The sequence below is a fragment of the Netta rufina genome, assembly GCF_964035555.1.
Source record: "Netta rufina genome assembly, chromosome: 20".
Classification (NCBI taxonomy): domain Eukaryota; kingdom Metazoa; phylum Chordata; class Aves; order Anseriformes; family Anatidae; genus Netta; species Netta rufina.
The window spans coordinates 1,082,494-1,096,205 of NC_140144.1; the positions used below are offsets into that span (position 1 = coordinate 1,082,494).

General features: G+C 60.3%; 2 protein-coding genes across 2 annotated transcripts in view; both read right to left on the bottom strand.

Annotated features, from left to right (window-relative positions):
• Nucleotides 1–893: 893 nt before the first annotated feature.
• Nucleotides 894–5,700, bottom strand: LOC311217156 (POU domain, class 5, transcription factor 3; the record flags this gene model as incomplete). The annotated part of the gene is made up of 5 exons (XM_084298955.1): nt 894–1,161; nt 1,435–1,599; nt 2,253–2,383; nt 2,703–2,814; nt 5,182–5,700. The coding sequence occupies 5 exons, from the start codon at nt 5,698–5,700 to the stop codon at nt 910–912; spliced, it is 1,179 nt and encodes a 392-aa protein (XP_084155081.1). The 3' UTR covers nt 894–909.
• A 4,503-nt stretch (nt 5,701–10,203) lies between these two features.
• NPDC1 (neural proliferation, differentiation and control 1) overlaps nt 10,204–13,712 on the bottom strand; it is a 29,745-nt gene continuing 26,236 nt past the window's right edge. The window contains exons 6-9 of the mRNA XM_084298911.1: nt 13,350–13,434; nt 13,121–13,200; nt 12,899–12,995; nt 10,204–12,101 (exon numbers count right to left, since the gene is read on the bottom strand). Coding sequence (XP_084155037.1) covers nt 12,024–12,101; nt 12,899–12,995; nt 13,121–13,200; nt 13,350–13,434 — 340 coding nt within the window. The 3' untranslated portion in view covers nt 10,204–12,023. The remainder of the gene's footprint in view (nt 12,102–12,898; nt 12,996–13,120; nt 13,201–13,349; nt 13,435–13,712) is intronic.

The window sequence follows — 13,712 nt, forward strand, 5'->3', positions numbered from 1 at the left end:
CCTGCAGAATAGCCCCAGGGCAGCCCAGCTAGGGCTCTAGAGAGTGAAGAGGGCCCAGAGGCTCCGGGGTGATGCTGGGAGAAGAGCCCTGGGCCCTGCCCTGCTGACCTGCCAAAGGGGGCAGGCAGCAGGGTAACCCTCCTGTGTTGCCAGGACAAGCAGGGCTGGAGGCTGGGGCTGCTGAGGGCTCCCCCCACAGCATCATGCAATAGCCCTTGGCTCACCCCAGCCACCCGGAACAGTGGGCAGAGCCCATGCGGGGACCTCCCCTTCCCCGTGTGCAATGCCCCAGCCCTGCTCTATATAACAGGGAGGAGGCATCTGGGAAACTAGTGATCACTACAAAGAATTTTGCTTTTTAAAAACTAGAAATACAGCCAAAACCATTAGAAAAAAACCAAACAAACAAACAAAAAAACCAAACAAACAAAAAAACAAACCAAACCAAACAAACAAACAAAAAAAAAACAACTCCCCCCACCCCTAAAAAATTTTGAAATGCTTTTTTTCTGGTTCTCACAGGAGCAGCTTGGCAGGGGTCAGGCACAGGCAGCTCCACCCAGCCCCCAGGCACACATGGCTTTGGCAGGTAACAGTGAGGGAGCTCTCCCCCACACCCCTGAAAGGCAGGAGGGTGCTGACCCTATGCAGGGGAGCTGCTGGGACCAGCGAACTCACGTAACTGGGAAGGACTGGGAGCAACTGTAGAGAGCGGGCACCATCCCCACGCTTGTCTCCTGGCCCTTCCTCAGCCCTTCAGGCCCCAAAAGCTGTAAAATAGCACAGCCACTGCCCAGACAAGCCCTGGGAGCAGGGCCAGAGCCATGCCCGTGCCTTGTCGGGGCAAGGGGAGGATGCTGCCCCTGGACAGATGGGCTGCAGTTGGGGCGCACTTCTGCCTGCCCTGGTTCAGTGGCTGCTGTTGTTCATGGAGAGCCCAGGCTGCAGAGCTTGAGGGAACATCTCAGCCTTGTGGAAGGGCGGCATGTAGACAGGAGGGGATGGCGCTAAGCTATAACCCTGGGACGTCACTGGGATGGGTAGGCCAGGGGGCACCAGGGACTGGTTCATGTCGTACATCACCCCCTCCGTCTCATTGCCAAAGGGCAGCAGCAGCCGCTTGCCTTTCTGACGCCGGTTGCAGAACCAGACCCGGACAACCTGTGAGGGAGGGGAGATAAGGCAAGGATGAGTGGTGCTCTGCAAGCCCAGGGACAGTGTGGCAACAAGACCCTTCTGCTGGTGGCACCTCCATGGCCCTGAAGCACCTGACCTCCTGCACGGCTCCTCCTGGGGCTCAGCATGGAGGGTCAGATGGTGGCAACCAGCTCCAGCCACCCTCCCACACCTTCTTCCAGTATCAAAACTGGCCTGATGTGGATGCTCAGGAACTGCAGATGTTTGGAACCCCTGCCCCCCACCCTCCAAACCTACATCTTTGTCCAGGTTCAGGTCTTCAGCGATCTGGGATATCTCCTGGGGACTGGGCTTCACACATTTGCGGAAGAAGCTCTCCAGCGTTCCCTTCACATTGGTCTCGATGCTGGTCCTGCGTTTTCTCTTCCGGGCTTGGGCCAGCACTTGCTCTGCATTGCACATCTGGAAGTGAGAGAGACCACACACTTGGTCACAGGTCCTGGCAATGTCCCCCCAGCCTCCGGACACACACACACACAGCTGGCTGCAGAGGTCTGGGAGGGATGGCAGACTTTGTCCCTATGACTGTCTGCCAGCACAGACTCTTTCTGATCACCAGTGCAGAGAGATGCAGTAAAAGCTCAGAGTTCACTGCTGAGCTTCACCCCACTGCAACTGGGGTCATTCCCAGCATCCTACCGCTGATTCCCCACCTGCATGGGCAGAGGAGATAGACACATCTTTCTGCGTTACATCCCATCCCTCCAGCCTGCCCTCAGGGAGCAGCGAGATGCATCTCCAGCTCATCCCAGACTCCATCAGTAGCCAGCTGCTCTGAGACGAGCTGCCCCTGCTGTCACATGGTGCATATGGGGGAATTTGGGCTCCCACCTGACTGGCTGAAGGGTGCTACTTAGCATATCAGCAGTGGGCTGAGTACTCCCCTCCCTCTCGGGACCAAACCCATGGCTGTGAGAAAGGCAGTGAGCCACTGCCATGGCAAGGGAAGCCTGCTCCTCCCCTCCTCTCCCAAAAAGCATGTGTGCAGGGCAGAAGAGGCCGCAGCTCATCTGTCAGCACATAAACCAGACACCCTGCCCTGCCCAGCCCCGTACCTCCTGCATGTTGTCCGTGTTCTCTGCTTCATTGAGCCAACGCTGTAGCAGCGGCTTCAGCTTGCACATGTTCTTGAAGCTGAGCTGGAGCGCTTCGAAGCGGCAGATGGTAGTCTGGCTGAACATCTTCCCTGCACGGGGAGGCAGGCGCTGTTATGCACAGCTCCCTGAGGGCAGCTGCCACCCCCAGCAGCCCCCCAGGCCTCCTCAGGGACCAGGCACCAGAAAGGGCATTTTCCCTGCTGGTTCAGCACTCAGAAACTCTTCAGAAACAGCTATTGTAAACCAGTTCATTGGTGTTAACAGCAGCTTTAGCAAATACAGGCTGGTGCTGGCCACTGCTTTTGCAGGTCGTTATGTAGCAAAAGTCTCTTTTGCCCAGGTGACCTATCCCCATGTTGCCCTTTCACCCCCCCCCAGGTATGGGGAGAGATGTGGAGAAAAGCTTACCATAGAGAGTGCCCAGAGCCAGCCCCACGTCAGCCTGTGTGAAACCCAGCATTATGCGCTTGTGTTTAAGGTCCTTGGCGAACTGCTCCAGCTCTTCAGAGGTTGGTGCATCCTGGCAGGGAAAAGCAAACTCAGAGGGAAAACTTGCACCCACCTGGGCTAGGACTGCAAAGAGCAGAGTCCCATCACTGGGGGGGGGGGGGGGGCAGTACAGGCATGGGATAGGGACGAGGGGTGGAGATCCCTTGGTAGCACTGATGCACACCTGCCGTTGCCACCTAGGGTTGATGGGGTAGCGGCAGAAAGGATTTTCCCCAACCCCCAAACAATGGACTCCACTGGGCTCTGGACCCCTACTGCCCCCCCCCCCCCCCCCCCCCCCCATCCCCCCGCACGCCTTGCTCCACACAGGAGCACATGGAGAAACCTCTGGCCCTTTTCTGGGACAGAATGCATGACGTGGAGCACCAGAGCCCCGAGGTGTGGGTAGCTCTGCCCTGAGGTGCGGGCAGCACGTCTCTTCTGCCTGGGCTCACACCCACAGCCTGACCAAGGGCACCACAGACCCACAGGCACAGCTTTGGTGATGTCCCCAGCATCATTCCTCTACCATGCACCCCACAGCATGTCCCCTGGGATGCAGGGCAGGCACCAGCCCCTCTCCTGGCTGAGCCCAATGAAGAAGAAATGACTCAGATAAAGTGAATTTTGAAAGAACATATGATTTGACTGGGTTTCAAGCACAATTTGCAACAGCCAGACTTCACTTTTGGAAAGCTGCTTACCTAAGTGCTTCACTTCCTCCCTGCAGTACAGTCTTGAACAGCTGTAGTGGGCATTTTGCAATCTTTTCACCAATTTTCACATTTGCCGCATTTTTCATATTTTACATGCATACCTCCTGCGGGCCAGTCTCAGCTTTTAATTGCTCAAGTACATCGGCAACAAGAAGCCCAAAGCATCCCTACCATGGGGCACTCTGACCCTCTTAGGAGAGAACTGTTCCTTCTGCCTCAACACAGCACAGCAGGACGTGAACTGCAGGGCGGGCAGGAGAGCTGCGCCCGGCTGTGTAACACACACACCAGTACCCCACGGGCTGGGCTCCAACCTTATTTTGCCACTTACACAGCAGCAACTCTGTGCAAAAACAAGAAACCCACACCAGAAAAATAAAAGCTCAGAAAAGCTTTGAAACAAACCACTTCATCGTTGCTGCTAACCCCAGAGAGTGCTTGCTGGGAAGTATGCTTTTACATCATGACACGAAAAAAAAAGAAATCCCCAAATACAACTGCCAGTCACACTGCTAAATGAAGGTGTCTCCCCTCACCGGGGGCAGCCAGCAGGGCTGCTCTCGTCCCAGTGATGCCCGTGGGTGTTGTGAGTGGGCGCAGCCCCGCGGGGCGCGGTGTGGGGCAACCGCGTGCTCCCTCCCCGGCCGCGATGGTTGGAGGTGGCCGCGGCGACCGGGAGCTGAGCGGGGCAGAGCCCCGGGCCCGACCGCGTTGCGCTGCCCCGGGCTCCCGACCAAGCGGAGCCCCCTCTTCTACAGCAGGGGCTTGAGGGGCGCTGGGCGTGGCAGAGCGCCGCCCGCGGGGCCGCGAAAGCGTCTTGGTTGCTCTAAAGCACCTCTCCAAAGGCCGAGCCCTTCTTCCCTCGCCCGCCCGTAGGGGTGAGACAGCCCTGCAGCCCTGCGTGGCTGCCCCCGGTCTCTGAACTGGGGGAAGAAGGCACGGGGCTGGCTCCGCGGCAGAGAAATGCCCCCCGGCCCGGCTGGGTGCCACCCTGGAAGTCCCCTTCTTCATCAGCGCCTCCCTGACTCCACAGGGGTCACGGCCGCGCTGAGGGGAGAGTTTGCCAGGCACAGGGCAGGTTAAGGGGTTCCCACCCCGGAGCCCCGACCTGAGAACAGGTTTGCTGCCGTCCCATCCCCTGATCTCGGGCCGATCTCCGCAGCTGCTCCACACGGCTACCCAGAACCTCTCTCTGCAGATGTTTCCTCGAAACGTTAAAAGACCTCAAAGGTGTACTTACGCCGCAAAGCTGCACTTGCGCAGGCCCCGAGGACAGAGGGAGCTGCGATGCCGGAACGAGAAGGTGCTGCCGGCAGTCGGAGCCCGGGGACCCGACGGCTGCAAGCGCTCCCAACATCCCCGCCGGCCGGGGCCGCTCATTCCCAGCGGGACATGGGGACGGCGGGGCCCGGTCCTGCTCGGGGTCCCGAGGACGACTCACCCACGTCCCGTTCCGATAACGCACTCCAAACCCGCCCCCGCCGACGGCCGTCCCGTCGACAGCTGCGAAGTCGGGATAGCGAGTCGCCCGTCCCGAGGCCGGGGACCGTCTACGAAGACTCGGAGCGCGCCGAGCACGCGGCGGGGCCGGGGCGGCGGGCGGGACAGCCGTCGGGGGGCAGCGGAGGGGCCCGGCCGGGCGGCGGGTCCGGGACGCGCAGGGGAAGGGAGCGGGGTCTCACCTCGTCGCCGCTGTCGCTGGAGTGTCCGCCCTCGCTGGCGGCGCCGCTGGAGCTGCCGCTGCTGCCCAGGCTGGCGAGGCCGCCGGAGCCCGGCTGCAGGGCGGCGGGGCAGAGCCCGTGGCCGGGACCGGCGGGGAAAGGGGCGGCGGCGGCAGCGCTGGGGAAGGGCGCGGCGGCGGCGGCGGCGGCGGCGGCGGCGGGGGGCGCGGGTCCGGCCCACGGCGGGGCGGCCCAGGCGGGGCCGCAGCAGGGCGCGGCGGGCGGCGCGGCGCGGGCCTCGGGGGAGCCCTGGCGGCAGGGCCGGCCCGGGCGCGCCTCCGTCTTAGCGGGCGGCCCCGCGGCCGGGGGCAACCAGGCACGGGCCGCCGCGGCGTCGCGGCCGCCGTCGGGCTCGGCGGCGAAAGGGAAGAAGAGCTGCTGCGGGGCCGCGCCGTCGTAGCCGCCGCGCGGGAAAGGCGGGCCGCCGTCGGGCAGGAGGCCGAAGGGGGCGGCCGGCAGCCCCCCGTCCGGGCTGAACATGGTGGCCGCGGCCTAGGGCTCCATGCGGCGCCGACGGGGCTTCGGCTCGGCCCGGCCGCCGCGCTCAGGCCGGGCGCGGGCCGTCGGCCGGTGCCTCCATGCTGCGGCGCCGACGGGGCCACTGAAGGCGGCGGGGCCGAGCCGGGCCGGGCCGGACCGTATGGAAATGGGCCCCCGCCCCATTGGCCCCCGCGGCGCGGCCCCACCGCCGGTGGGTCGGGCGTGAACTTGATCCCTTTGAGCCTTGAGGAGGGGGCAGCGGCCCGGTCGAGCAGGCCCCCACGTGCTCGCTGCCGCTGCTCGCGGCCATCGGGGCGCCCGTGAAGGGGGACAGCGACGACCCCAGCCCCGCGGGCAGGGCCGTACCCTCAGCAGCTCCTCGCCGGGGGCTCGTCGAGTGCAAGGGTGGCTCCGGAGGGGGCTGCTTTGGGGACGGGGACAGCCGCAATGGTGGGAGCAGAGGCCGGGGCAAGACTGAGGCTTTGGGGACGGGCAGCCACTGGGACTCTGGTGCCTTCGTGCACCGTTCGTCCATCCCCTCCACCTCTGCAAGGATGTGGGAAACAAGATCCAAGTGGCAGCGCTTCCTGGGCAAGGCTGGGCATTCCCAGCTCCCTGACACCATGGCATGACTCTGCTCTCCCTTGCTGTGCAGTGGAAGGCTGTGCCACGGAGGCAGGCTAGAGGCCCCAGAGCTCTGGGTGTGCCTCTTGGGCTAATTGCAGCCTTCGCTATCGGGCTGATCTACTCCACAATGGACGTGCTTGATATTTTCTCTATCTCAAGGGCTTTCCTTTCCTCGCAATGGAGTTATTGGGTCCCAGGTCGAGACATTTTCACCTTTATTCCCTCCTCCCTGGCAGAAGCTTCCCAGGATGCTCCTCACAGCCTGCTCCTGATGGTCAGGCTCAAGCTGGGATGCACCTGCCCCATGGCAGCTCCTGGGGCCAGGCAGGGCCAGCCAGGCCTGGTACCTACTGACCTGCTGACGGAGCTAGGGCAAGGGCAGCCTGATCCAGCACCTTTCCCTGTTTATTAACCCAGATTACTGGGAGCTGTTGTTTAGCCTCTGCAGTCTCACACTTGAGCTATGCCAAGGAGATAGGCTTGAGGAGCACCCTCCCTATCACTGCGTGCTGTGGCAGTGCTTCTGGCAGGCTGGAGATGAAGGCGGCTTGCTGCTGGTTTTTGCTGCTGTTTTCTGTGCATGGTGACTGAGCAGGGGTAGCTGCCCAGGGCTAGCACCCACAGCACCAGTGGCAGCCCATAGCCCAGCACAGGGCCCTGCCACAAGGGGGAAGTGGAACTGGAAACACCCCTTTCTAATGGTTTTCATATAAGTGAAAAAATGAAAAAGTGAGGTGGATTTTGGGCCCTTCCTGAGTCCTGCTGGTTTCACTGGGCGTTTACCAACCTGCCCCGATCCTGCAGTTCTAGAAGAGGACAGCAGACAAGGAAAATGACCAGGAAAAACTTGAAGGATGCAGAAAGCTAGTTGGGGACATGGGCAATCCTGAGTGAGTACCGTGTCTGCAGGACCTGCCTGGGGTGAGAAACAACAGGTGAGAATCCTTCCCACCAGTGCCCTTCTGTCTCACCGCTGCCCCAGTCACGGCTGCAGGTGCGTGTTTCAGCCGGGCCGGGGCCGTCAGCCCGGCGGGTCCCACAGGCAGGGCTGCGGAAGTCTCGCTGCGGGACACAATCGCAGCCATCAGCCCTGGCTCCTCCGGGCTCCAGCTGCGGCCCCAGGGTTTCAGAAGATGCCTCGGCTGGGCAGTAACTCCTCTTCCCTTTGATTTATTGTTCCTGGGCCGGGCCCCCTCCTCCTGCCAACCTGATCTTTCTCTCCATCCCCCCAGGAAGCAGCCCAAGCCTGCTGCCCGCCAAGGCCTCAAACACATTCCTGCTCCCTTTCATATACAGGCGGAGGGGAAGGGAGACGTTGACTTTGAACTGGCCCTTTGTAGGAGCAGGGCCCATTGTGGCGGTGATGGTTTTAGCTGGGGGATGTGGAGCGAGTCAGTGGGGTTTCTCAGTGTCCCCTGTACATTTCAATAGGGTGATCTCTGGGGCTGCGTAAGGTGGGGGTCAGTGTGTGCCAGTGGCTCGAGCTCAGCATCTCTTTGCCCTTTCAGGGCAGATCCTCCTGCTCTGTCCCCAGGCTTGGGCTGCAGCCCATCCTGGCAGGCCAAGCTCTGTGATCAGCCAGAGATCACTGGGATCCCACTAGAAAAAGCTTACTGGAAAGAACTGTGCATGTCCTCCCCAGCTCAGTAGGATAGTAGCAAGCTGGGGCAACAGAAATGCAGAAACATTTGTCTCTTTCCTTTGCTGGGTGTGCTGGTTTGGCACCGGTTTGCACTGGTTTGGAGACAGAAGATATTAAGAGAGTATGTGATCAAAGATGATGTTTTATTCACTGTCAATCCACAACACAGCTGTCAGTTCTGTGCTGGATGCTGCAGTTTCATGCTTAGTGCAACCAAGGCAGAGTCATATGGTAGGCTGCAGCCCTGTACTGGTGGGGATGCAGCACAGCTAGACCCAAACATCACCATTTACACACCAGAATCATCGTGTGTGTGTGTGTGTGTGTGTGTCTGTGTGTGTCTGTGTGTCTGTGTGTGTCTGTGTCTGTGTGTGTCCGTGTGTGTGTGTGAAGCACAGCTCCTCCATGCCACTGCAGTTTGCTTGGCTGCACCAGAAGAGGTGCCAGGGCCAGGCATGCAGGGCCAGGCAGGAGAGGGCTCTCAGTCTGTGCCCTGGCCTGTGCCTTTGCGAACGGAATTGTGACTGAGAAGCATTTGTCCCACAGTGGTAGCAACCTAGGAGGCACAGCTGGGGAGAGGCTGCAGCCTCACATGCGGGTGGTGGGTTCTCAGGCTGCTAGGGTAAGTGTTAGTGGGCTGGGACCTTTCTGAGCTGAGCTGTGCAGCAGCTCTGCCCTTGTGTGCCCACCCTGCTGCCTCTGCTCAGCAGGAGCCCCTGCTTCCTGGGCTCTGTAAGCTGCTTCAGTCTCGCTGACTCCAGGAGGACAGGCAGGAGGCTTGGTGCTTACCAACCCAGCTGAAATGGAAGTCCTGGAGGATGGTTTGGTCCAGAGCTGTGCCTTCATCAAAGAGAACCCTGCAGTACAGAGCCTGGGGTATAATTTGGGTATCATCCACATCACTGCAGTACTCAAACCTGCCAGCCCTTCCTCCCTGCCTTTTTACAGGTGGGGAAATAGAAGCACAGGCAGACGGACTGAGCACAGACCCTGTACCTGGCCCTGGTCTTTCCTGGGATGTCTGCATCATGGAAGTGATGTCCCAGGACAAATGAATCCTCTGTGCCCAGTCATGCAGCAGAGGCATGACTTCCTGGGGGACATGGGGCACCTGCTACTATGGGGCCCTGAGTAAGGGGGTCTTCCCATTGTAATGGGCTACAGGAGGAGCAGCAGTCTCCTACTCAAAGCTAAGACTTCCCCCCAAACTGGGTGTGTTCTGAGAGGCAGTTGGCTCTGAGAGCAAAGGAAAGATGAATCTGGGGACCTTGGAGGGGGTGATCATGCAAGGGCTGTGTTTTCCTAGGGGTGAGCCCTGGTGGGGCTTGGTGAGCAGGGCAGTGCAAATAATGGCCCTGTGTGCAACTGGAGACCCCGGTGTCCCCCATACAGTGTTCATAGGTCAAACACACCAGGCTGAGACTTGGCTGGGGACCCAGCAAGTTTGGGGAGCCTGGCATGGTGGCAGGATGTGGGTAATGCTGGCCAGGTCCCCAGCCATGGGGTGGCCAGGACAGCCATGAGCAGGCACGAGCAAAGCACCCTGACAGTACTGGTGGTTCAGTGATGAGTCAGGGAGTGACCCGCCCAGGGCTGCACAATAGCACCCGACCCTGCAGCACCGAAACCCGGAGGAGACAAGATTCTATCAGTGTGAGGGGGCTGGCGTGATCAAAGGGCTGGGAGCTCCTATGGCTACACAATGGCTGGTGGGAGGGAGCACCGATAGCCCTTATCTGCCAGCCCCACTGAGGTGCGAAGGGCCCGGCCCTGGGGGGTGAGAGATTATCAGAATGGGAGGGTTTGCCCTGGGTGATTTAGGGCTGGGTGCAGGCAGACACAGCTGGGGGCTTCCACTCAACACCTCTCCAGGGAAATCTGTCCCAATGGAGTGGATGTTCTGGCAAACACATACATCTGAGAAGCAAGAAAGTAAAATGGTTCTTGCTGGGTCTAGGAAAATCCCTGGGCATGGTCCAGAAAGTTGGCTCCCTGAAAGTTCTGCTGTTAGAGCAAGAGGGCAGGCAGTTACTCTTGCTCTCTCGGGGAAGGTTTTGGGATGGGGGAATGGCAGCTGCCCTCCCTGCCCCTGGCATCCCCTCCTCCCCAGAGGAGACCCCCCCACACACAAAGGTCCCAGCACAGGACCCACATCCAAGCACCTGCAACAGAGCAAAGTTGCAGCAGGGCACAGCCCGCCTAGCCCCACAGCACACACTCACATGGGTCTCAAACATGGTTGTTTAATAAAATTTCCTTTTAAAATAACTACAATCCATACAACAACAATGGTCTTGGGGAGAGGGGCAGCAACCCACATGTAACAGCACGGCGAAGAGAAAGGATCTGTGCAGTGATGACTGCTGCCATTGAGCCCTGTGGGGAGACAACCCTGCACCTCCACCATGCTAACACAGGGCCACACCACTGTCTCCGCCATGCCATAGCTGCTGGGGGGTGGCTGCGCTGGCAACAGCTCCTGCACTTGCAACAGGCTTCCCTTGTGCAGCAGGTCATCGGTGGCTATGATGGTCCACACCAGGGGCTAGACATGAAAACATCTGCAAACTCATCCCAAGCCCTGTGCTAGAGGGCTTGTGGCCAGTGCAGCAGGGACGCTCTGGGACTTGGAGCATCAGGCTCTGAGCAAGGATGTGCTTGCAGCAACTGGCAAGAGCACAACTCATCCCTCTCCTGCATGCTCCACCCAGACATACAGACATGGGCAGAGGGTTCAGATGGGGCCCTGGACCCTAAGATGGACTGGAGGAGACTGTCCTCTGCCATGATGGGATGTCTGGAGAGAGCAATGGGCCAGGGGGTGTGGGGATGCTGCTAAGGACATGGGCTCCACTGGGCAAGGGTGTGGGTTTGGACAAGGGCAGGGGCCAGGGGAAATGCTGGCATGTGGAGGGAGCATTTTGGCTGCTCTTGCTCTGCACTGGGCAAAGCTATGCTTGCCCGACTGTTCTCACTCCAAAGGCTCTGTGTGGCTTGGGGAAGCAGTGCAGGAAAGACACTGTGACTTGCTTACTGCTCCTGGCCGTCTGTGTTCCTGCCCTTCTCTCTCCTTCCTCCTCCACAGCTACACAGGTTTAAAACCAAAATACTTAACCCCTTCTGATTGTTCACTGCATTGATGCCTGGGGTGAGATTCCAGCAAGGAGCAAGGGCCTCTAGGGAATCCTCCATCTCCAGTGGGCACAGCCCGGGCATGGGGTCCCTCAGGCCCTGTCACCTTGCTGGGAGGGGGGTTAGGGTGTGCAGTGGCACCAGGACTGCCAGGGCCTGCATCCCAGGGCCTCTAAGGACCAGCCCCAAAGAGGGGACAGTGCTGGCCCAGGGACCCAGGCAGACCCCCTCCTCCTGGCCAGGCACCACAGTGTGGCCCCTGTGGCGGCTGAAGGAGCACTGCGGGGAGCAATGCCTACAACCTGCCTGAGCTCCCTCCTGCTCCTGCCTTTTGCTAACATGGCTGGGGAGGAGGGGACTGAGCAGGTCCTGGTGCCAGTCAGCGCTGAAGCTGCCAGAGATGCCATCAACTCCTAGGAAAGTTTCAGTCCCTCCTGGAGGGGCTTTCAGCAGTTTGGCCCCAGCTGCAGCTGACTGGCAGCACCCATTCCTCTGGGCTGTCCAGGCATCTTCAACACTGTCAGCCCTGAGCCTGCTCCCCAAATCCCACTCTGATCGTCCCCAGCTGCATTGGGAAACAGCCCTTAGCCCTCCTCAAAGCACAACACAGAGGAAGCGCCATGGCCCCGACGTCACTGGCACTGATTGCCCTTGGGCGCCCTGCAGGGCTGGTGCGTTCCCCGGAGCTGGAGCAGCGAACAGATGGCAGGGACGCGATCACATCGGCAAAGAGGACAAGGACGCTGGAAACGGGGGCGACCCCCCCCTCCCATAGCTGTTAGTGGGTGTTTATTGGGCAGGCGTCGAACAGTCTGGCAGAGGGACCTGTGCCCCTCGGCCCAGCATGGGCACCCTGTGGCGCCTGGGCCATGCCGTTCCGCACACAGTCCATAGCGAGCTTGGGTGTGGGGAGGGGGGGATGTTACTGGTGCAACTTGGGGTTTGGGGGGTGTAGGGACGAGTCGTCAAACAGCGGGTTCCTCACTTCCATTTCTCCAGTCTGCAGAGTGGGATGGAGGGGAAAAGCAGAAGGTCAGGGCCGTGCTGTGGGGCTGAGCCTCCCCATCCCATGGGGCCGGGCTTGGACCCCAGCCCCAGGGCACAGCACAGCAGCACCCGAGGGTGGGAGGCCTTGGCCCCCCAGCTGGAATCCTCTGGCCAACCCTGAACAGCGGTGGGGTGAGGTGCTGGGCTGTGGGCCCAGAAACCCATACCACAATGTCCAGCAACCTGGCTGGCAGGAATGGGGTTCATTGCCCAGACTGCCATCAACTGCCCCTTAATGGGCCTGTAAAGATGTAATGATGACCCTTAATCTGGGCCCTGATGGCCGGGCTCCGCAGCCATTACCATGTGAAAGGCTCCTTCGGGGCCTCTTTGTGCTCTTTGTACCCAGGGCTGTTAGGAGCTGCCCTTCCCCAGGGTCCCCTTCGAGCTGCAGGGTCAGAAATGCCCCCTCTGGGTCTGAGAGGTCACAAGCCAACAGGATGAGCCACCCCTTCGCGTGCCCATATCCCAGTGCAGTAGGCTATCCCCACTTCCCAGTCCCTGCCCCTTCTTGGGGAGCCCTGTTCCTGCCTGTTGGAGTCTGGTGGCCTGTTGGGAGCTGACTGGGAGACAGGGAGAAGGCAGAGGGACTAGACCATTTCAGGGGCTGATGAAGGACAAGTTTAAAAGGCTCTTTGTGATGAGCCACACATCCTGGGCATCTGATTGAGCCCACCCCACAGGCACAGGGTCCCCCCAGCACACCCTGCAGAGCTCACAGGTGCCCCAGCCATCCCGTGCCCACCTTACCGGAGCCAGCCCAGGGCACTCGTACACAGTGAAGTCTCCATCCTCGTTCTCCTCATCGGATGATGCTGAGTCTGGCACCTTGGGCTCCTCTTTATGCCTGTGGAGAGAGGTTGCAGAAAGACCACATGTCCTCATCACAGGCTATTGGGATCCTCAGCCTGTGGCACAGCTGTGGCAGCTCTGGAGCTGCTACATCTTTGTTTCCAGGTAAAGGTTGCTTACTTCTCCATGGAGAGCATCTGCTGCTTTTGGTGCTGGTAGTGGTACATCTGGGCACTCTGAGCCAGCGTCTTGTCCCCAGGCTGCAGAGAGAGTGATGGCAGCTGTGAGGGCAGGGCTCTGGAGAGTCCCGGGCCCACGGCAGCTACCTTGGGGGGGCTCTGCCATGTGGGGGGACATATGCCTGGCCCAAGCACCAAAATCCCTGCAGGAAGGGAGGTGGGCACCTTACCGAGATCTTGTCATAGGGGAGAGGGCTGGCTGTTCTCTCTGCTGAGTAGTCTGCTTTCTGTGCCAGCCTGACCTCCTTCTGCAGCCTGGCGATGGGAGAGGACAGCAATGTCAGCAGTAACTCGCAGAGGGGAGCCAGTGGTCCTCCTGGGGGCCCCAGCCCTCCCACACAGATCCCTGTTCTCTGTGATGGTACCTGTGACCGGCTGCACACTTAGGCCAGGTGGCTCTGCCACTGTGTGGGGACCTGGTCACAGCCACCTCCATCCTGCAGGCCATGGGTACACAGGGAGCTGGAGATGAGCCACCAATACGCCACGGGAGTCAGCACCCAGTACCAAAGTGATGCTCACAGCATGTACCA